Here is a 24,577-nt window from a genome sequence, read left to right as displayed (position 1 = left end):
GCCATCTAGTGGGCCAACCATAGCGCCATCTGGTTTCCCCCTTCAAACTAGACAAATTTCATTGTTTGTAGTGTTTTCATTTGACACTTGTTTCGTGAGATATTTGACGTGGTCATGATCAATGGACCAACCTGTAAACACACACACACACACACGCACACATATCAATAGTGCTAATATTAATATTACTGAAATTTTTAGTTCTGCACATGGAACTACATTTAGAAGTACAACTTTTTTTAACCATTTCTGAAGCAGAAACTCATCTATGGAATAGAAGGAGTTGTCCAAAAGAAATGATTTTAAGCTAGATTTAAAACATCATCTGCTATCTGCCAGACACTTTATGTTGTTGGGCAAATGAACCAAGATATTTGTTGCTGAATAATGTACTCATTTTTGAGCAACTTGACATAACTGTTCTTCACAAATTAAGATAGATTATTTATAACAAATTTCATTAGTGAATATATGTACTCTGATGGTGCAGTTAAAATACCTAACTCCTTGAATAGGTGCCTACATGACGTCCTTGGGTGAACACCACTAATTATTCTCACTGCTCTCTTTTGTGCAATCAATATTTTATGCCTAAGTGGTGAGTTTCCCCAGAAAACTATTTCATAAGGCATTAGGAGGCTGATCTGTTTATTACAAAGACTAGTGATTATACAAAGAGCGAAAGAAGCTGAACTTAATCGTTTGAGAAGCTCAGTAATATGCTTCTTCCATTTCAAGTTGTCATCAATTTGAACACCCAAAAATATGGGGAATCTACCCTGTTAACTGAGCCCTGTTCATACGCTACATCAATTGTCGGTATGACTCTATTTGGTGCATAGAACTAGATATAGTGAGTTATTCATGGTACATAATTATATGATGCAGTACAAATTGTATTACTGTTATAAATTTGATGATGTAGTGTAAACACTGAAATTATTTGCATTAGTCGTTGTTCATAATGGTTTTAGTGGACAGAAAAACATTTTCTGAGCACTGAATGGTGTCTGTGTGAACATTTTGTGCACTTCACCAGCCGTGGCAGCCATGGCTGCTGCCTGTTCATACATATTTTCAGATGGTTCATTCATGTTGTAGCCTCTACAGCCTAATCAACTGGTGATTTTCCTGTAGCAAAACTGCAAATGTTGTTTTCTTTTCCTCCGTGGTTCTGTATGTTTTTTGTGTACTGAATCCAAACTTGATGTTTTCTGTCTTGTAGGAGGTTGGCACCACAATGAAAAACACAAGATATCTCAATTTTCCCACTATTTTTCAGTTTTGTTGCTTATCTCTCAATAACTCTGCCTTTTTTTAAGATGACCACTCTACATATAATTAAGGCAGACAAAATTTTCTAAAAATTCTCTAGTCTTGTTTGGTTTTCAGTGAGTGGTATTGGTGCTAGAGCACAGAGATGTTTTTACACTTCTGCAAAATTGTCAAAGCTAACCACTCTCATCCTGTAGAGCTCAAAAAATATACATGTTACCAATAAAAACCTTTACAGCACATGAAAGTACATTAAATTTCTTGCAGGAGATGTATGTAACATTCACTTATATCATAAGGGGAAAGAAACAAAGCGAAAATTGCAAAAACTACTTTCTGTGCCCACAGCTCACCTGCCTGTATGTAATTGGCTCTATACTTTCAGAGTATTACATTGAAAAGATGTTAGTTTGAATAAACTGAGAGGAAAGCATTTTCAGTGAAAACAAACAAATTATGTGAATGTATGCTTTCCCGGCGTATACAGCTGGCGAAGAGTTCTCGGGCTTCCAGCCGGGTGGCGGTGTCTTCAAACTGCGACGTTACGACGAGTGACATACTCGTCATCTTCTGGCGAAGTGCTGAGACTTTGCGGATGCCGGTTCCTTTATACCTGCGGTGTGCCCCCCACCACCTGGCCGTGGGAGGCTGGGTCCAGAGGAGCCGGCAGGCGGGGTGGAGGGGGAAGCGGGTGCGCTGTTTGTGCCTTCGTCAGAGCATTCTAGTCGCGTCTCGTGAGCTGGATGGTTCTTGGTGCGTTCCTGGCATATTGTGGCTAATGCTGGATTCCAGGCCGCGCTTCTTTCTATACACTGAATGGCCCAGTGTGCCATCCGCTTTCTTTCTGATCAGTATGTCCAGGAATGGAATACAGCCATTCTCTTCTACTTCCATCGTGAAGGTGATATTCTCATGTATGCCATTTAGGTGGTCCATAAACTCCTCCAGTGCCTGCCTGCCATGCTGGAAGCCCGAGAACACTTCGCCAACAAACAAATTATATTTACAATATGTTAGGTACATGGCACTGAGTAGAAAGATGAGTCTGAAACCTGTATGTAGTAACATGAAAAAATTGTGTAATTAACTATTGATGTATAAATAAACACTTGTACTGATGTTGAAGCATGCAACAAAAGGTTTTCGCCACTTTCAAAACTGTCACACTGTGAGCCGACTTACTGCTGTCCAAGCTATAGGCATAGGATTGGTGGTAATTGAATACATGTGGTAATGCAACATCTCATTTATGAACAGCAATATGTATGCACCAAAAAACTCATAATATTCACACTTGAAATGCTCATGAGGGCGATCGCACGACAGTGGTGGATGGCTCAACCCACTGGTCCCAGTGATCAAGCAAGCAGTGCAGCAGTCTCTTAGTTGCAGAAGGACAATGGTCATGTGACTGGCCAAGAATGTGAATTGTCTGCTGACTCATGGATACCGTTTAATTTGCTGGCACAAGAAACATAGCAAACAAGTGATGGCTGTCTGGTTTGCATGTGTGATGGTTGGTAGAGTGCATTGTGCTCGATCCCTGTGGACCATGGCTCAAGAGATTGAAGAATGGCATAGAACTCCGTGCAGTATCAGATGCTTGCTCTGACTACCATCTCTCTTTGTGGCCTGTACACCCTTGGGCACTGCATTGTTGCTGAGCTTTGGTCTAACAGTACTTCTGCATAGGGGAGTGGAGCTCGTTAGGCACAAGAATCGAAAATATTCTACAGCTAACATACCTGTATGTCTGTGCCTCACATGCTTGTGGTGATTTTTGCGTGAGCACAACGGTGGCAGTGTGTGATGCAGCGTGATCACAATGGCTGCAGTGTGTGACATCACGTGCAGCTGGTGTGGCGTGCGGGGGGGGGGGGGGGGGTATGGGCTGCTTTGTGCGGCGTGACGTTATTATGATGCAGCATGGGCATTTGAAGTGGACACAGCAACCGGCATGCGTGACATAGTCCGCTGGCTGGAGTGCAGTCGAGGCAGCTGTCTGGCTGGGGCGGTTGGCGTGCTCATGGCTGCTTGGTGACAGCTGGCAGCTTGAGTGAGTCACCGGCAGGTGCGGGGATGGGCTCTGCATGGCTGGTTGCATTGTCCATTGCCAAGCCCACCTCCAGGTTGAAGAAATGCGCAGCAGCTGGTTCTGACTAGACGTATGCCAATTTGACTCTGTCACTGGAGACTTTAGTCAGCCTATTATTGTACTTGACCTCCAATGCCTTCCCACTATGACTCATCAAGTGATGCAGTGCCAAGTAGGATGGCTGTAACACATCTGTGTGCAACACTGTAGATCTGCATGGAATTAAAGCTCTGCCTGTGCTTTGCCGCGTCAGTGGGTGTGGTCAGAGTCCAGCCATGTGACTGTGCAGGCATGCTGCTTGTGGTGGAGCCAAGGTATCATGTGGCAGCGGTAATTCCTCCATGAATTCTTTGGAGATGGAGAGTGACTGGCCATAGATGTTGCACGCTGGTGAGGTGCCGATATTTTCCTTCAGGATCACTCACAGGCCAAGGAGAATGAGCCAGGAGTACCTCCATCCAGGAGGTATCATGTCAGTATCATGTCACATCAGGGCCGCCTTCAGAATCTGATGGTGGTGGTTGGTAGATTGTCATGCAGTTCAGCCACACACCACACAGATGGGTGACGTTTTTGAACACAGCTGAACCGGCAGCTGTTGTCTGTAGTTATATGGCTAGGGCAGCCGAAGTGCACCACTCAGGTGCCAACAACGGCAGTAGTGACCGTCTCAGTGGCAATGTCTGCTATGGTCATCACCTGCAGCCAGCAGGTGAAGTGGTCTGCCACTGTAAGGAGGTAGCGTCTGCCTTGGGAAAGAGTAAATGGGCTTGATGCACTGGCATGCCATGCATGTGCATGCCTACCGACAGAAGTTTTTCGAAGTCTAAGCTAGACAAAACATGGCGCCACAAGCAACACCATGGTGTTTGCACTTGGATTTGATAACATGGGGACACTGTTTTGAACACTACATGAGACTCTCTGGAAAGAACGGATGATATGTGCCTGTCATAATGTTGCATCAGACCTTCTGGGACCAGTTCTAGATGTAGGCCACTGGAGATGTGTTCGAAGCTGTCCAGTTCTCCATCGCCCTCCTGTTCTTGTGTGGCATCTTCAAAGTTCAATGAGATGGAGATGACTGCACAGTCACGGGACAAGCTATCAGCAACAATATTGTCCATCCCGGAGATGTGCAGATGCCCATTGTGATCTGCAACGCATACTCCAACTGCTGTAGTTGGCATGGTGAATGGTTGGTGTTGTTGATCCACAAAGCGTCTGTTATAGGTTTATGTTCAGTGAAGATAATGAAGTGGTGGGCTTATACCTACAAGCAGAAGTATTTTATCGCCTGATACACAGCCAGCAGCTCACGGTTGCATGTGCTCCAAGGGCATTGATGATGTTGATAACTTTCGTAAGAAGAAGCCAAGTGGCTGCCAGCTGCTGTCAATGTGTTGTTGACACACTGTGCTAACATCAGTCTGGCTGGTGTTCGCAATGACGGCCAAGCCCACATCATGTATTGAATGGACGAGCAGTACAGCTTTGGTAAGGCACCATTTAGACATTTAGATAAAGCTGTGCTCTATTCATCAGTCCAGGTTACAGGAGCCCTTCCTTTTGCACTGGGGCTGCATTGCACTGCAGTCAGAGCTATGAGCACTGCGACAGCTTTATTCAGATTGTGCGAGTAGAACTTAATCATCCCGAGGTAATGATGAAGGCCTTTGTGTGTGTGTGTGTGTGTGTGTGTGTGTGTGTGTGTGTGTGTGTGTGTGTGTGTGTGTGTGGCATTTTCACAATTGCCTGTACTTTGTCTGGCAAAGGTGTAGATCCAGTAAGTGTGTTTAAATGTCTGCAAAATTCAGTTATTGCAGGTTGATCACAATGCCAGCCTCTATGAGGTGCTGGAAAACAGTTGTTACGTGGTTGCAGTGTAGCTTGGGTGTCCTGTGGAACACAAGGATGTCATCATGGTATGCAAAGCAGCATGGTTAACCTATCAAGATGCCATCCAAGTAGTGCCAAATCTGAGCAGCTTTCTTAAGGCCAAACATCATAAACATGCTCTCGTAGAACCCGAGGGGAATGGTAATAATGGTTTTTCCTACACCATCAGGTGCGATACGATCTTTGTGTACATCTTTGCATGGTCAGTTTTGCTAAAAACAGTCATGCCTGCTGGGACATGGCTAAAGTGTGGCAGATGCGGCACCAGAAATCTGTCTGCCACTGTCCTGGAATTTAGCATGAAGAAGTCCCCATGTGTGTGCCACAAATTATCCTTTTTAGGCATCAAATGCTAGGCAGAAGACCACAGGCTGCTCGACGGTCAAATGATGCCTTGTCACAACATTGCCTCAACTTGGCCTTTGGTATCGCAATCCTGTTGGATGCAAGGTGATCTAGGCAGCACAAAATGGGAGGCCCCGTGGGGAGATGATAATATGGGTGAGTTAATTTCAGAAATTTGTTTATAACAGCCTGTGAACAGTCTGGAGCATGCCTGGGGTTTAATGGTGAAGAAGACAGCCTGCTGTCACTGCCCAATTATCTTCAGACTTGTTGACGCGTTGATCAACTTGGCACTTGCAGTATCTGCCAGTGTCCACTTGTAGTGTCTGAGGAAATCTGCACCCAGATTGGTTTGTTGATGTCAGCCATGGTGAACCTCCACATGAATGTGTGACACAGTCCAAGACCCAATGTTGGGTGTTATATGTTTTTGTGGTGAATTGCTTGCCACCATGAGACACAGTGTTTTGGCCTTCTTGTGATCTCTTAGTGTGGTTCTAGGAAAATTTGATCAATCTGATCGAGTGTCTACATGCCCCCACCTTGTTCTGCTACAAACAGACACTTCAATATACTACTGCAGCTGGGTGCATCCATATTGATTTCAGCTGGTGTTTAGGTGTGAGCAAGAGGTGCAGCACTTGGTTGCTTCATTTCTTAAATGGGTATGATACCAGCAGACACTGCTGGGAGCCTGCTCTGACATCAACGGGGCACTGTGAGAGTGGCTGCTGCTGCTGCATTGCCAGCTGCATAAGCCATGCCACCTGATGCCTGGTCTCCTGCTGCTGTGATGTTGCTGTGCTCTTGGTATGAGTCTGCCAACCAGTTGTCTAACATTTTGATGACAACTTATACAAGTTGACTTACTTGGTGTACACAGCCAGCTTCTGGAATCTCTATAAACTTCTTCTCTGAAGAATGGTGCTAGTTACAGGAACATTAAAGACTCTCTCTCTACTTGCAAAGTAATTAGGTACTCGAAGAATACTTTTCAACAACTATCGGTATATTTGAGCTTCATAAAGAACAAAATTTACACTTCTTACATAAACATTAAGGCTTCTTGTAAATCACTCCTATTATCTCACATTAGAAACAGATTTAAGTACATTTAGCAAAGAGTTGGCTTAACCACCATAACTATGTTACAAACAAATCATAAAATACGTCTTGCCTCCAGCAGGCCCAAGATAAGAGTTTCTTTTTAGACTTCAGAATCTCAATTGTTCTTGCTATTTATAACAATGGTCACTGATACAATTAGCACAGAATAACCTAGAAGTTCCACAGTTCTTCCATATACTTTCACTAGAACTTCCATGGATCACCCGACAAGTACCTGTCAGTGTCGTTTGTCCGCCGCGTCTGCCTTCCATTCATGACTGATTTCACACCTGCACACACAAACATGTGATGCACAATAGATAGGATTCTAGCATCCCACTCTCACATCTAAAATATTGTGTGTTTGAGATGGTAGAAGGCCGAGTGGTTCTAGAATTTACACAGAAATTCTTCAAAATACTACATATTCCCCTTCTCAGATCGAACACACGATATTTTTTACATAATCATTATGTAAATAACATCACCCATAACAACATTACATATCATAACCATATACTTTTCTTCTACATGTTTATATACATATTTTTTTCAACTACAATTCTTTGGACTCTGTTAAACAGGTTTCTGCTTACAGTCTTTTCTACTCTTTTCTTGCTCTACTTTGTTTAAACATGAGCATTTGTGCAGGGTTTTACTCAACTTTTCTAATATTTAGGAATTATTAGGACTCCATTTCTCCACGTTCTCCAATTGTAAGCTCCAGATATTTGTGACATATGAGTAATCTACTTTCTGTTCTCATCTATTGCACTACCTTTTTTTAGTATGTACTATTTTTATTATTCTTCGTAGTTTGGAGGAACTCCGGACAAAATGAAAGTGTTCTCTAGACACTCGTAAACTTCCATGAAACGTATTAATGCTCGTTGTGCATAGAATTCAAACTTTCCAGAATAATCCCTTCCAGAGTTTGTAACTTTTATCACGATACTGTCCCTTTCCCCTGGGATCAGTACCTATACCTTGCTTGTGGTTGACATTATGAGAGCACTTCCTCTTTCCATTCTGGTAGGTACACCCCTTTATAAAACATTCCTATTTTTTAGGCCACACATTGTCCTATCTCCATGTAGGTATGCCTGTCCTTTATATTTAGTAAATGCAGGGTATGCCTCCCTTAATCATTCTGAGCAGGGTTCATGGTTCATTACCCTAGTATACGTTTCTATGTATACTATAATCAAGTACTTTTGTTAAAGCTATAAATCTACTCTACACTTCACATTCACTTTTTAATTTAATGCATAGAGTCCTCCTCTACTTCTCAACTTGTATACTCTTTGTAGATACTATGTCTACCTATAATTCAAGTCCTACTATCCTATTATTCATCAAATTTCAGAGTATTTATTATACTGACTTTTCTTAAATGACTATCACGATCAATTCCACTCTTGTTTGCATTCTTTTTCTTTGCTCATGCCTCCTCCTTATGTATACTTGATGTAGAATCTTACTAGTTTTTATATACTTATGTATATGTATGATAGTTTTTTTATATATATTTGCGATTTAGAATCGTCACAGTCTTTATATATATTTGTATGTGCATATTTTCTTATGTACACGCATTCTTTCCACTACAACACCTGGCGGTTCTCACATCACAGCAGGTTTCTAGTCTGTAATTTCAATGTTTGTGTATAAGGGTATTCTTGTGTGTATGCGGATGTGTCTTCATGTAGTCTGATTCTTCAGCCTTCTTATCTAAATTTAAGATGTAGGTTGTTCTAAACCAGGGAAACAAGAAAGGTCTTCAGCGATTGAAGTTTGTGAATATGGAAAGAGGGAAAAAATAGATAGGTTCTCAAATGAGAAGTAAGAAAGGAAAAAATAGATATGATTGCTGAGATCTAAGAAGAGAAAGAAAATAGCCCCAAAGACAGGAAATCCTTACCACCCCCCTTCCCCAGGATCCCTACCCCTCAGGTACTTGAGCGAGACACCGGAGGAGGTTTGGTGTTAAATCATCTCCTACAGAATGGACATTCCCACCTTCACCCTTGAGGTGTCCGAAGGAAATCTTAGCAACCCTATGGAAACAGGAAATGGTGAAGAATCAGGCACACTTATTTGCGAGGGTTGTCTGAAAGGTGTGATGTGTGTTTTGTGTTAGCCATGGTTTATTTGCTCTTGAAAACCATGCTTTTATCTACAACACCCATCCCTTTCAAACTTAATACAAACCTTCCCATTTATATCACATCTCACAAAAGGTATAAAATATTCTATACAAAATAGAAAATCTATAGACTATGGTATATTAGTTGTTCAACTAGTCACACAGTATTATATTTTCTAAAACACTTAATATTCCATTCAGTTCAGTTTATCTAAATATCACTTTTTACCTCTGGTTCTGTAGGATTGTTTTTTATTTGACTGTAATATCCATTTTTCTAAGATATAAGATTACAGCATAGTTTAAGATTTTACGAATAGATGACAGAGTAGTTTAAGATTTTAAAGGAGTTCGATGCAGGGAAACTACAGGGTGATTCAAAAAGAATACCACAACTTTAAAAATGTTTATTTAATGAAAGAAACATAATATAACCTTCTGTTATACATCATTACAAAGAGTATTTAAAAAGGTTTTTTTTCACTCAAAAACAAGTTCAGAGATGTTCAATATGGCCCCCTCCAGACACTCTAGCAATATCAACCCGATACTCCAACTCGTTCCACACTCTCTGTAGCATATCAGGCGTAACAGTTTGGATAGCTGCTGTTATTTCTCATTTCAAATCATCAATGGTGGCTGGGAGAGGTGGCCGGAACATCATATCCTTAACATACCCCCATAAGAAAAAATTGCAGGGGGTAAGATCAGGGCTTCTTGGAGGCCAGTGATGAAGTGCTCTGTCACGGGCTGCCTGGCGGCCGATCCATCGCCTCGGGTAGTTGACGTTCAGGTAGTTATGGACAGATAAGTGCCAATGTGGTGGCGCTCCATCCTGCTGAAATTGTTGTGCTTCTTGTTCGAGCTGAGGGAACAGCCAATTCTCTAACATCTCCAGATACTGTAGCCCAGTTACAGTAGCACCTTCGAAGAAAAAGGGACCAAAAACTTTATTGGCTGAAATGGCACAGAAAACGTTCACCTTAGGCGAGTCACGTTCATACTGAGTTGTTTCCCGCGGATTCTCAGTGCCCCATATACAGACATTGTGACAGTTGACTTTCCCGTTAGTGTGGAAAGTTGCTTCATCACTAAACGCAATCTTTGAAACGAAAGATTCATCTGTTTCCATTTGAGCAAGGATAAAATCACAGAAATCGATTCTTTTAATCTTATCAGCTGCAGACAGTGCTTGAACCAATTTCAGATGATAAGGTTTCATAACTAACCTTTTTCGTAGGACTCTCCATACAGTTGATTGTGGAATTTGCAGCTCTCTGCTAGCTCTGCGAGTCGATTTTCCTGGGCTGCGAACAAATGCTTGCTGGATGCGTGCTACATTTTCATCACTCGTTCTCGGCCGTCCAGAACTTTTCCCTTTGCACAAACACCCATCCTCTGTAAACTGTTTATACCAACGTTTAATACACCACCTATCAGGAGGTTTAACACCATACTTCATTCGAAATGCACGCTGAACAACTGTCATCAATTCACTTCTGCCGTACTCAATAACACAAAAAGCTTTCTGTTGAGCGGTCGCCATCTTAGCATCAACTGACGCTGACGCCTAGTCAACAGCGCCTCAAGCGAACAAATGTACAACTAAATGAAACTTTATAGCTCCCTTAATTCGCCGACAGATAGTGCTTAGCTCTGCCTTTTGTCGTTGCAGAGTTTTAAATTCCTAAAGTTGTGGTATTCTTTTTGAATCACCCTGTATTTTGGAAGAAACACCGAAAACAACTCAGGATCCGACGGTCGTCACTCCGCCCATTAACTCAGAATGTTAACGTCCCTGGGGGATATATGACTCCGCCCAGGTCCCATGGATCTGATATTAACTTTTCTTGTGCACTTGCAGGCCAATACTTCTCTTTAAACTTCTTTTGGAAATCTCCCCAAGAGGAAAAGGTTTCAATATTTATGGTTCCCCATTCTGAGGCTTCTCCTAGAAGGTAACCCACAGCAAATTTGATCTTTTTAGAATCTTACCAATTTTCTGGCAAAGCCTGGTTAAACCTTTTCAAAAAAATGTGTTGGATGTACCTCTCTATCGGGCTTAAATTTAGGGAATTGTCTCGATAACCCCAAATGAGCTCCCAGTTGCAAATCAGTAACTGCTTCACTGATTAACACCACATTAGGTGAAGTTACTCGTTTTTCTACTTGTTCCTGGATAAGTTTGAATTCTCTCCAGAGTTCATGTATGCCCTTCCTGGTATCAGTAAGTTCAGAAGAAGCCATAGGCGACAGGTTCCCAAATGTTATTCTCGCGGTAACTTTTCTTTCTATAATTTCTTCAACTTGTTCTTCCAAACTACTTATATTTACAATATAATAGTTTGCTATTTTCTCTTTAAAGCTTCTTTCTACATTATCCCCTTGTGTACTTACACCTGTAATTTATGATTGAATGACAGGCATCAATTCGCTCTGCTTATCTACTCTCTCTTTTAAAGTACTCAGTCCCTGCTGTACAGCATTCAATTTAACATTACACAGATTTTCGAAAGATCCTAATTTTTCATTGATTTCTGATTCTACATTATTGCATCTGTCCTCAATCTCAAATTCTAAGTTTTTTTTTATAACTCCTGGAATTATCATTCTGTTTTCTATTATGGTGAGTGAACATTTGATTTACATGAATATGCAAGGAACTAGTCAGTTAATTCTTTAAATCTATCTTAAAATTCTCTACTTTAGTATTTAAAGTGTTGAATTCAGTCTTCAAATCTCCCATGCCTTCACATAGATTACTAAATTCTTTACTTTGTGAATCTACCTTGGCACTTAACAATCCTAAAGTTTCATACTGAACATCCAATTTAGCATTTAAAGTTCCACTCTGAGCATCTAATTTATCATTTAACTGCAGACTCTGAGCATTTAAGGCTTCATTAAATTGAGTTTTGATTACATTTACCTACTCAGACCAATCTGGCCCTTCTTTACTGATTTTCATAGCCATGACTGGTTCTGAAGTTTCCCCAACTTGCTGTTCGTTATCCATATTTTTACAAGCTTTAGACCTTGTGAGCATTTAAAAATTAACTTTAAGTATAATAAATACACTAATAAAGTTCACTCAATAGTTTGTATCACTTCTTGCTAAGGTACTGTTTCGCACTCACCTGGCATAGACTTTTGGCAATGTAGGTGAGCGGATGTGATGGCAGGTCAGCACCGGTGAACAGCAGCTGGTGCCAGCGACATCGGATGTAGGCTGGTTTCCACGTCTGCATCCTTATGATGTGTGTGAGAGCTGTATACTCCCTGCACCAGATCTTCTTAGTCATATCTTTCTAGGCGTATCTCTTCTTAGTCTAATATGTCAAGATCATCTATCCAGTTTTTAACATTGTGACTTTGTTAAGTCTTCTCCTTTTTTACATTCATAAATTTTCTCCATCTGATACTTTGGGCTTAATTCAATTTCTTGGAATGATTCTTTTGTCTCATTATGATCAGTTGCTGTGGCAAGACATGATATCTCAGACTTCCCACGTTTCTTATACAAGCTAACTTACTTGATGTACACAGCGACTTATTTGGTGTACACAGCCTATCTTCTTCTCGGGTTATCCGGCTTCTGGAATCTCTATAAACTTCTTCTCTGAAGAATGATGCTAGTTACAGGAACATTAAAGACTCTCTCTCTATTTGTGAAATAATTAGGTACTCGAAGAATACTTTTCAACAACTATTGGTATATTTGAGCTTCATAAAGAACAAAATTCACACTTCTCACATAAATATTAGTCTTCTTGTAAGTCACTCATATTATCTCACATTAGAAACAGATTTAAGTACATTTAGCAAAGAGTTGGCTTAACTACCATAACTCTGTAATAGATTCTTCAATCTGTAGTACTCACCATATAGTGGAGATGCTGAGTTCCAGACAGGCCCAACAAAAAGACTGCTAAACAAGTAAGCTTTTGGCTAAGAGGCCTTCTGTATTAGAAAACACACACATTCATGCAAATGCAACTCGCACACATGTGACCACTGTCTCTGGCTGCCCGAAACCAGATTTTGCCTTACATACATACTTATCATAATTATTTACAGTAAGGTGCAATCTAGTGTTTCCTTACATTGTTGTTATTTTGATTCAGAGTATTTTTCTTTTAAAATCCAATGACACATCAGCTGCCAAAGAACTTGGGCGTGAATTTCAGGACCGTAGTATATGATTGAATTAAATAGCTTTTGTGATTCATTTGTTTGTATCAAGTGACACCTAGATTGCAGCAGATGTCAGTACTTTCTCAGAATTAGACTTGACTTGTATGTTCCAGGCATCCAGAATTATTTTAGATTTGCTGTACTCCTGGTTGACTTTAAGTTACCTTTTAATAAAGTTTGAAATAAACTTAAAATTTGTATGGCAATACACACTGATGCTTGTAATAGTGGTACAATTTACACAATGTTTTGATTTTCTATTACTCTCTTGTCAGAGTCTGGCTACCAAATAATCCATCATCTATGATAGAGATGTATATGTGAACTTGATCGTTGCCCACATTCTGAAGTACATTTCCATCCTAAATAGTCATCCAAATGGCTCAAAATTGGAGACATTGATAGCCAAGCAATTACTGTGATGAAACAAGGAAAAGGAGGTGGAGAGATATTGACAATGCAAGTTGTGGCCTTAGCGAATATGAAATGTTACTGGATGAGATTGTACGCTGCTGTTTATAAGAAGGACACAATAATAAATATATTTAATTCTTGTTATCTATAAATACATGCTAAGTGCAGCTTGCATGCATTTTCAAGAAATAACAAGAGTATTAGGAAAATAATAGATAGCTACTCACAATAAAGATGACCCATTGAGTTGCAGACAGAAAAGTCTATTAGACATAGTCTCCATCCAACAGTTTCCAACCTCTCGTCCTATCACCTCTGTCCTTTTCGCATTCCTTCACCCTCTTTGTGTGCCACCCTCTACCAATGTACCTGCATGTTCTTATCTCTTCCCTGATCCTCTCCTGTTCTGCTTTCCTTTCCCCCCACCACTGCACCCCACCTCCTGGTGCTCTGCTTGGAAGTCTCTAGTCCCTGCACACCCTGGTAGGCAGGGCTCTCTCTCCCTCCACCTGTAACCTGTTATCTCTTCCTCTTTCCTGCCCCACTCTTGCTTGTGTAAGTGGTCATATGTACACGAGGTGGGTTTCATTGTGTGAATTTGTGTTTGTTTTCTTTGCTGAAGAAGGCTTTGGCTAAAAGATATTAATGTGTAACAGTCTTTTTCATTGTGCTGGTCAGAAACTCAACATGTCATCTTTACTGTGAGTAGCAATCTATCCTTTTTCTGATAGTGTTGTTAATCCACCCTAGAGCTTCCATGATTTCATTTTTCATGAAATAATTCTCTTATTGAATGCTAAGGAGGTACCAAGCAACTTTCTGTCATATGGGCCTGCCACAGCAGATATTGTGTGTGTGTGTGTGTGGTCTTCTACAGTTAGTTCACTTAACTTTTAAGAAATATATACAGTTTAAAATTTTGTACTGTTTTTTATTGTTATCCTTAATTTTATAGGTTACTGCAGAGTGCTTCTGGAAAATGTACTGATACATCAAGAGAAGGTCTTACAAATTCAAGTGGCGTTATCAGTGTTGACAGTTTGCAACCATCACCCTACATCTGCAAACGCTGTGGCAAGATATTTCCTGATGCAATAAGCTTGAGAAAGCATTCTTTGAATGATAAGAGGAGACCATTTGTGTCAGCAGGAGTGGAGACATTCAAAAGCGTAGCATTGGAGTGGTGGTTTTGTGAAATATGTCAAAAAAGATTCAAATCAAAAGACTTCCTGACAGTACACATGTCAGAACATGCTACAGAAATTGAGACAACTGCTTCACCTGTGAGTGAAGATGCTGAGGCTGAAGAATGCAAATGTCAGCAGGTAAAACCACGCCCATACAAGTGTGAAGTCTGTGGAAAATATTTCACTGAATCATCCAGATTGACAAGACATGCAAATTCACACTCGAGTGTGCACCCATATAAATGCAATGTGTGTGGCAAATCTTTCAGACAGTTATGCCATCTGAAGCGACATGAACTTATACACACTGGGGAACTACCATATAGTTGTGATGTCTGCGGCAAATCATACAATAGATCTGACCGACTTGAGAGTCACAAACGCACACACACAGGGGAAGTGCCTTACTGCTGTGAATTCTGTGGTAAAGGTTTTAAAGACCCTTTCAATCTCAAGAGGCACAAACGTCAGCACACTGGAGAAAGACCATACAGTTGTGATATCTGTGGAAGAACTTTCACTGTGTCTATTCGTATGAAGGAACACAGGAAAATTCATGAAAAAAAGAAAGTGTATACTTGTGATGACTGTGGTGGAACTTTTACAGAATCTCATGCTTTAACTGTGGTGAGACGTGATGGAGAGAGGAAACGAAGTTGTGAAGTTTGTCGTAAACAGAGTGGTAAATTTAGGAGACGCAGGCGAGCAGGAATGATAGGACCATTACCAACATTTGACTGTGAAGATTGTGGTAAATCTTTTGATAGGTTAAGTGGGTTGGAAAGACACAAACGAATGCATACAGGAGAACGTCCCTTTGGTTGTGAACATTGTGGCAGGTCTTTTACTCAGGCTAGAGGTTTGAAGAGTCACATATGTACTGATACAGAAGGGCCACCATATGTCTGTCAAATTTGTGGTAAAAGTTTTGACATATCCAGTAGTCTTAAGAAACACAACACAAAGAAACACAAAATGTAGTATGTGGTTTTTTTGTGATACTTGTTCTAAGTTGTGAATTTTGAAGCACTAGCACAAATAGTGGTGAATCTATGTTATTGTGAAATCAGCTTGTGATACGACTCCGATTCTGCCGCCATACCCATCTTGTGGTCTTCATATTGACAATTGGAGGAATTCTGTAAGCTTCAGAAACTGAAAGAGCCCACCAATAAACAGATTGGTGCTCTACATTTGTGTTAACATGCACTGTTGTTGTTAGCTGTAAAACGGAGTTGGTGGTATACAGTCCACAGGGATTGTGTTGCTTCAGTCTATTATGGTGGATCAGGAGAGGTACTTGCATTAATATTTACGTTTTTCGGTCTTCAGATAATAATACAGTAAAACCTGTAATTGATCAAAATGATAGCTAACATTATGAATGTGACTTAAAACAAAGTGTATTGTTATGGAAAATTATACTGCAACTGGTTCAACATATTTGGAGATAAATTCTCACACTTTACACCAAAGTGCTGTCAGATTTTTAAAAGAGGGTTCACTGTTGGTACTCTGTTTTAAGATTCGTCAGTTGTATATACAGAAGGATGATTTGATTTGATTTCTTTATTAATCCGTGAAACAATTTACATTGTTGGATTTCGTCATTGAATAATACACAATTTAACAGTTTAAATTTGTTTCTTACACAATAGTTGACAGTGAAATTTTCTTATAATCTAATTTACATTTTTCAGGCTTCCTTTTTTAATTCAAGTACTCCATTACTGTATAGTAACTTTCATTTTGTGAAAATTTTTGTAGTTTTTCTGTGAAGGAGGAGATTGTCTCTATGTCTTTTATGTTTTGCGGTAATTTATTATATAATTTGATGGCATTGTACAGTAGACTCTGTTGCGTTTTAACTTTATTTTTTTCTATCCAGATGCAAATTATTGCAGTTCCTAGTTTTGTAACCATGTGCAGAACCATTGTTAACATAGTATCCAATATTTTTTTAATGTACATAACATTCTGAAAAATACATTCACATGGGACAGTTAAGATTTCCAGCATTTTAAAAAGTTCAAGGCAGTGAGCCTTGCTGCCACTCTTCGTCATTACACGTACTGCTCTTTTCTGCAATTTGAATATAGCTTCGATATTTTTCCTGTTCACTGCCCAGAATATTATCCCATAACTAATAACAGATTGGATATACATCTACATCTACATCCGTACTCCACAAGCCATCTGACAGTGTGTGGCGGAGGGTACTTTGAGTACCTCTGTCGGTTCTCCTTTCTGTTTCAGTCTCGTATTGTTCGTGGATAGAAAGATTGTCGGTATGCCTCTGTGTGGGCTCTAATCTCTCTGATTTTATCCTCATGGTCTCTTCGCGAGATATACATAGGAGGTAGCAGTATACTGCTTGACTCCTCGGTGAAGATATGTTCTCAAAACTTAAACAAAAGCCCATACCGAGCTACTGAGCATCTCTCCTGCAGAGTCTTCGACTGGAGTTTATCTATCATCTCCGTAATGCTTTCGCGTTTACTAAATGATCCTGTAATGAAGCGTGCTGCTCTCCATTGGATCTTCTCTATCTCTTCTATCAACCCTATCTGGTGATCAATATTCAAGCACTGGGCAAACAAGTGTATTGTAACCTACTTCCTTTGTTTTTGGATTGCATTTCCTTAGGATTCTTCCAATGAATCTCAGTCTGGCATCTGCTTTACCGACGATCAACTTTATATGATCATTCCATTTTAATTCACTCCTAATGCCTACTCCCAGATAGTTTATGGAATTAACTGCTTCCAGTTGCTGACCTGCTATATTGTAGCTAAATGATAAAGGATCTTTCTTGTATTCGCAGCACATTACACTTGTCTACATTGAGATTCAATTGCCATTCCCTGCACCATGCATCAATTCGTTGCAGATCCTCCTGCATTTCAGTACAATTTTCCATTGTTACAACCTACTACAGCATCATCCGCAAAAAGCCTCAGTGAACTTCCAATGTTATCCACAGGGTCATTTATGTATATTGTGAATAGCAACGGTCCCACGACACACCCCTGCGGCACACCTGAAATCACTCTTACTTCAGAAGACTTCTCTCCATTGAGAATGACATGCTGCATTCTGTTATCTGGGAACTCTTCAATCCAATCAGACAATCGGTCTGATAGCCCATAGGCTCTTTGTTTATTAAACGACTGTGGGGAACTGTATCGAATGCCTTGCGGAAGTCAAGAAACATGGCATCTACCTGGGAACCCATGTCTATGGCCCTCTGAGTCTTGTGAATGAATAGCACGAGCTGGGTTTCACATGATCATCTTTTTCGAAACCCATGCCGATTCCTACAGAGTAGATTTATAGTCTCCATAAAAGTCATTGTACTTGAACATAAAACGTGTTTCAAAATTCTACAACTGATCGATGATAGAGATATAGGTCTATAGTCCTGCACATCTGTTTGATGTCCCTTGTTGAAAATGGGGATGACCTGTGCCCTTTTCCAATCCTCTGGAAGGCTACGCTCTTCTAGAGACCTACGGTACACCGTTGCAAGAGGGGGGGGGGGCAAGTTCCTTCGTGTACTCTGTGTAAAATCGAACTGGTATCCCTTCAGGTCCAGCGGCCTTGCCCCTTTTGAGCGATTTTAATTGTTTTTCTATCCCTCTGTCATCTATTTCGATATCTACCATTTTGCCATCTGTGCGACAATCTAGAGAAGGAACTACAGTGCAGTCTTCCTCTGTGAAACAGCTTTCGAAAAAGACATTTAGTATTTCGGCCTTTAGCTGTCATCCTCTGTTTCAGTACCATTTTGGTCACATAGTGTCTGGACATTTTGTTTTGATCCACTACCGTTTTGAAAAAAGACCAAAATTTCTTACAGGAAGTATACTGATCTAATACATGAAATATCGCATCGCATACTGGAGTAAGAACTCTGAGGGCATATCATGCTGTAGAGATTCTGTTATGAAGTATTTTTACATGGTCATCCCACTTCAACTGACTATCAACTTGCATGCCAAGAAATTTTGTGCCTTCCACCCATTTTATGATTTCATTACCTAACTTCAGGTTATTATAATGTGGTTTTTGTTTATGTAAAAGTTCATAGCACTTGTTTTCTTAATATTAAGCGTGACTTTGTTGTTAGCTGCCCACTCATATACACTTTTTAGTGTTTCTTCAGCTTTCTCTTAGATATACATGTAATGTGTCACTGATTAGCACATTAGGGTCATCTGCAAACAATATTGTATGACCATGCTTTATAATTTGTGGGATATCATTAATATAAATTAGAAATAGCACTGGACCTAGGACACTACCCTGTGGTACACCTATATTTATATGTTTGGGGGAAGAAATATATTTTTCAATACAGTTGGAGTTACATGATAAATGTGTTATTTCAGTCATCTGTATTCTATTTTCTGGATATGACTGGAACCATTTTTTTTACAACCCCCCTTATTCTCAGTTCATCTAGCTTAACCAACAGTATTTTGTGATCCACTGTGTCAAAAGCTTTGGTTAGATCGAGAAATATACCTGTTGTACAGTTACCTTTATCGAGTGCTTCTAGGATATATTTAGTGTTGTTACTGCTTCTGTGCCTTTCCCTGTTCAGAATCCAAACTGGTCCTTGGCTAGGAGGTTGTGCTTATTTAAGCAGCTCACAAGTCTATCTTTCACAATAGTTTCTATTATTTTTGCAAAGCATGAGAGCAGTGAGAGTGGCCTATAATTTTCTATATTTCCTGTGTCTCCTTTTTTGAAGAGAGGCAGTATTTTAGCATATTTTAAGTAGTCAGGAAAGTAACCCTGCTTGAATGATTGGTTTATAATATTAAATAATGGCGATAACAGGCTCTCTAAACAGTCTTTAATTAGAAAAACTGGAACTTCATCTAAACCAGATGAATTTTTATTTTTCAGTTTGCAAACTACTTTGTAGACTTCTTCCTTTGTTGTGGGCAGTAATACCATTGAATGTGGTACACTTTTGTTTAGATTTGTGATCTGAGGGGCTTTTAGGAATTTTGGCTGTAATTTTGTACCTATACTGCTGAAATAATTATTTATATAGTTTGCCAAATATTTTGGATCTTTTATTAGAATCCCTTATTTTTTTTATTTTTATGTTTGACACATTCATCTTTCTGTTGCCAGTTTCCTGTTTTACAATCGTCCAGACTGCTTTGTTTTTGTTTTCAGCACTCAGCACCAGTTTGGTGTTGTGAGCCCTCTTAGCAGCACACAACACTTTCCTGTATGTTTTCCTATACCTTTTATAAAAAAAGTGAGAAAGATGGATTTGTTTGACTGTGTTTGATATAGCTGAGGTACTTCAGTGTTGGAGATGATTTTTTTGATACCTTTTGTCACCCATATGTTTTGTTCAGCTGCTGAGAATGGACGTAACACTTTAAGAAAGATCTCTTCAAATTTTATTTTGAATAGTGTCATGAAGTTCTTGAATTTATCATTTGCATCTACCTCTGAATATACTGTTTCCCATGTTTCATCTGCTATTTGTTTAGCAAACTCCTGCCTTTTAGGTTTGGAAAAATTTTGCCTATATACTTGTATTTTCTTTGTTCTTTCTGTAGTCGTTTTTATATTTATAATTTGACAAGCATGGTCAGATAATCCTAGCTCAACAACATATACACTACAGTTTTCTTTATCTAAATCTGTTAAAACCTGATGAATAGCTTTCTTTGAATGGTTTGTTATTCTTGTTGCACTGTTAGCCCTTGGCACTAACTTGAAACTTTGGGTGACACTTATTAATGATTCCCAGGTAGGATCTGGATTCAGTTTGTCTATGTTTAGGTCTCCACATATGAGAATGTTGCTCTTTGGAGTGGATATCATATCAAGTACTTGATTTAGTTTTGACAAAAAAGAATAATTGATGTATTTTAAATAAATTTGCCAGTTGGATGAAAATTACTTTAATGGGTTCTGTGTAATATATTCCAAATAACATACTACATACAAATGCCCTGCATTTTCTTCTCAAATATCCAGATTTACTGAGTAATTATAATGCTGCATTTGTTATAGAATGATTCCAATTAATCTCCCAGTTCTTGCTGTGAATTTCCCATATTTGCTATTTACAAAAGTGTGAAATAAGGTAATGTCTACATTGAATTTCATATTGCTTACCATTATGCTCTCATTTCAAAGTAGAATTACCAGCAGAAAATTAACAGCAGCTTATTTCTGAGTAGAGACTTCACTTTTAATTTAATGTGTTAAATTATGGACACGCAAGCACAAATACCAGTAACCAGTACAGTGACATTTTACTGTTAAACAATATACTCATTAAATTTCTGATAATTGCTTTTCTTTTTTTTTTTTATTTATATGACTTGTTCCATATTCCATCAGGTACTAATTCTTGATGGGGTAGACTGTCCACAATGAATGACTGTGAATGAATTAATAAATAACTTATCCTACCTGAGGTTACAAATTTAACTGCAGTCTTACATACAGAACATATAGGTTCTTTAGTTAGGCAGATTTAGTAATGAAGGTAACTGATCAGTTCTAATATAATAGTTACTAATACAAATCAGTTTTCTCATATCACTGAAAGACAGTGCTATGTGCTTCTCATTAATAACTGAATCAGTGCTTCTGGAGAGAGAGAGAGAGAGAGAGAGAGAGTGTTTTCAGGAAGAAACAGAACAAGAGCTCAAAAGCTAGTGTTAATTGTTTTCAATCAATTACATTTCTCTGTGTGCCATATACCAGTTCTGAAATGAATGGTTGCCTTTCCCTTATTTTATATATTTTTCCATCCAGGAATTTCCATTATTGTTACATTCAGTGTCCTGATAGTCAGTACAGTGTTTATTTAAATAAACTGGCATTTTATTAAAGCTGAATTTCAATCAACCATATTCACCTGCTCAGGCAAGACATGAGCCATTTGTGTGGTGTGCCTCTGGTGCATATAGACGGGAGCTATAAAGGAGAGGCCAAGGTAACGCGTTACCAACTGTATAATTTATGGAGCACTATACTCTCAATTTCAAAAATGATGAGGTCAGATGATAGTCTTTTCCTAAATCCATGTTGTGCTGTGGCAAGGATACCAAACAGGCTCGCATCTGGCATTGGGTGGGGATTTGGAAGTCCGTATCAATCCAAAGGAAAATTAAAACCATACTCTGTCTTTCTACAGATTGTCTCACTGTCTAGATTCAAGGACTGAAAGTCCCTGTTAGCTACATTGCACACACAAGTGCCTATTGAAAAGCTGCATGAATACCAGTAGTGCACTGAAAACAGATGTAGATGGCTGTTTCCTTTGAAGATTGTTGCATTCCTGTTAGCTGCAGACTAAACCTGATTGACCATGAATTGTGTACTGGCTCCTTTGCAATGCCGTAAGATACTAGAGGGGGCAGAAGCCGCCTTCACTTACTTAGAATAGGTGAAGGGAAGGAAGAGAATTGCTATCATACTAGAAAGTATTCTGGATTTCAAACAGGTATTTGTTATTGATATGATGTTCAGTTTGAAGACTGGTTTAATGTAGCACTGTGTGCTACTGTATCCTGTACACCGAGCAAGGTGGCACAGTGGTCAGCACATTGGATTCACATTTGCATTTGGGAGAACAATGGTTCAAATACCCATACAACCATCCAGATTTAGGTTTTACTTGACTTTCCTAAATTGCTCTAGGCAAATGCTGGGATGGTTCTTAAGAAAAATGCATGGCCGATTTTCTTCCCGATCCTTTTGTAATCCAACCTTGTGCTATGTCTCTAATGATCATGCTGTATACAGGACATTAAACTCCAATCTTCCTTCATTCTTTCTATCCTGTACATGCCTCTTCATCTCTGAATAACTGCTGCAACTTACATGCATTTGAACCTCTATATTGTGTTCATCCTTTGATCTAAAATGTTTACCCCTAACTCTTCCCTTCATTACCACATTGTTGATTCCGTGATGCCTTATGACACTGGTTTCCAATGTTTTTTAACTATACTTTAGAAAAAAAATTCTTTAAACACTTTTTTTTAAATAACAAAAGAAAAATGAAGTGTCAAATCTCACATTTGCCAGGATAATCAAAAAGCATTGCATCTCTTTTTACGTGTGCAAAACATTGAGTGGTAGTCTGATATCACAGAATTATGTTGCTCACTGCAGGAAATAATGTGATAAATTAGAAAATAAATAATTTATTATGAACGTTCTAAGTACCATACCAAGGAGCTGACTAGTTTTAAGTGACAATAAGAAAGTTTGTTTCAAGTGCCATGAGGCCCTATGTTTTATTTGTGATAATAAAAGTACAGAGATTCAGCAATAATGTTTTAAATCATTCTCATATTTTGTAATTTTTATACAGAAGAATATCAAAATTAATTTCAAGAAAAAGCCTCCATCAATATGTCTTCTGCTTCTTATACAATTCCATTCTAAGGATCAGATGCTGTGAAGTTTACTGTAGAACTCCCTGTACTATTGAGAAAGAAATGACTTCATTAACAGGACTTTCTGTTTTGCAATTGATGAACATGGCTGATCTTTCAGATGAGGTACATCAAGACATGTATTGGCCATGGTCTTCCCTCTTTTTAACACACTGACATTTTTCCATTCTTCTGTTTCAGAGTAAGAATTTTTAATAGCTATTTCAGACAAATGAATACAAGACACTTTGATCATACTGCACTTGGAGATCTTACATGCGTGAATTGACAAACAGTGAGTCAGCAGCATCACAAATGAAAGAAATCAGTTGCATGCATTGGAATTACACAGAATGGTTTCATAGATCAACAATATTGTTCAAATCTTGTGGAACAAAGTTCATGTTTGCCTTCTTTTGATTGACTGTGAGAAGCAAGTGTAGATGGCACAAAAGAGAAGTCCAATTGCACCGGGGAGTGGCAGTGTGAATGGAATAACAAGACTTCCAATATAAAGAAATAGCACACGAGTTGTATTAAAAGACAATTTTTAAGACAATTACCGTGCTATTTCTTCACATCGGCATTGCTGAAAGTGAGGAACAAAAATATAAATGACAAATTGGTCTTTGTGGTGGGTGGAGACGTGAGGGGAAATGCCAATGTAATCAGTGCTTAGCACTACCAATAGAAATTGCAACGTTTAACTTCACCACAAAGTTTTGACTCTACAGCTGCTAGGTCACTGGTGTGGGCAGAAATGAAAAAACAGGTGACAAAAACCCAAAGATGGACTGATCAGACACTTTGTATTGTGCCACTGACATGCAGTTACCACTGTTAGAAAAGTGGTTATCACCAAACGTGAATGTGCATCATTTTCCTTACAATTCTTAAGCTAATGGGGATAAGCAGGCTGACAACTTGTTGATGTAGAGAATATGTAATAACAAATCAATTCTTAAATATACAGCTCTAAAACTGGCAATATTTTTACAGTGTGCAGCTGATATTTTTATAGCTCGGTACATTGGTATTTTTTCCGCCAGTATTTTGATACTTTTTCCAAGACATTGAGAGCCGATAATGATATTTTTTAAAATATCAATATATTAGATTCCTGATATTTTAAAAAATATCAACAGTCCTACTTGGAACTCCAGATGGAAGCACTGATTTGAAACATTTCCCCCATGGTTTGGCTCCAGGAACTACTCTAGTGACTTGCATCAGAGTACGAAGCACACAATAGTATTGAACATGTGTTTAGTGAAAAAAGGCTTTTAGAACATTGACTATTTCCATTTTTCAGTGATATTTAGTTTCTCTAGATGATTTTTTTTAAACCACAAACTGATGAGTCAATGACACAACTGGTACTATGTATTTCTAACAACCTTTTTCTATAGAATGGTGAAGAAATTCTCAGTGCATTCCCAGTGCTGCCTACAACTCCTTCTCAGAAAAGAAAACTAACTATTCC

General features: G+C 39.1%; 1 protein-coding gene across 2 annotated transcripts in view; it reads left to right on the top strand.

Annotated features, from left to right (window-relative positions):
- Nucleotides 1-24,577, top strand: part of LOC126202950 (putative zinc finger protein 66) — a 282,869-nt gene that overhangs the window by 125,940 nt on the left and 132,352 nt on the right. Inside the window, exon 6 of one of the 2 annotated variants that reach the window (XM_049937060.1) lies at nucleotides 14,431-16,127. The exons of the other annotated variant lie outside the window; for it this stretch is intronic. Coding sequence (XP_049793017.1) covers nucleotides 14,431-15,643 — 1,213 coding nt within the window. The 3' untranslated portion in view covers nucleotides 15,644-16,127. Of the gene's footprint in view, nucleotides 1-14,430; nucleotides 16,128-24,577 lie in introns of those variants that run through there. 2 annotated transcript variants of the gene reach the window in all.

This window comes from Schistocerca nitens, chromosome 9, assembly GCF_023898315.1.
Source record: "Schistocerca nitens isolate TAMUIC-IGC-003100 chromosome 9, iqSchNite1.1, whole genome shotgun sequence".
Taxonomy (NCBI): domain Eukaryota; kingdom Metazoa; phylum Arthropoda; class Insecta; order Orthoptera; family Acrididae; genus Schistocerca; species Schistocerca nitens.
The sequence above is the reverse complement of the archived record's forward strand: the minus strand, read 5'-3'. Positions and strand labels throughout refer to the sequence as shown.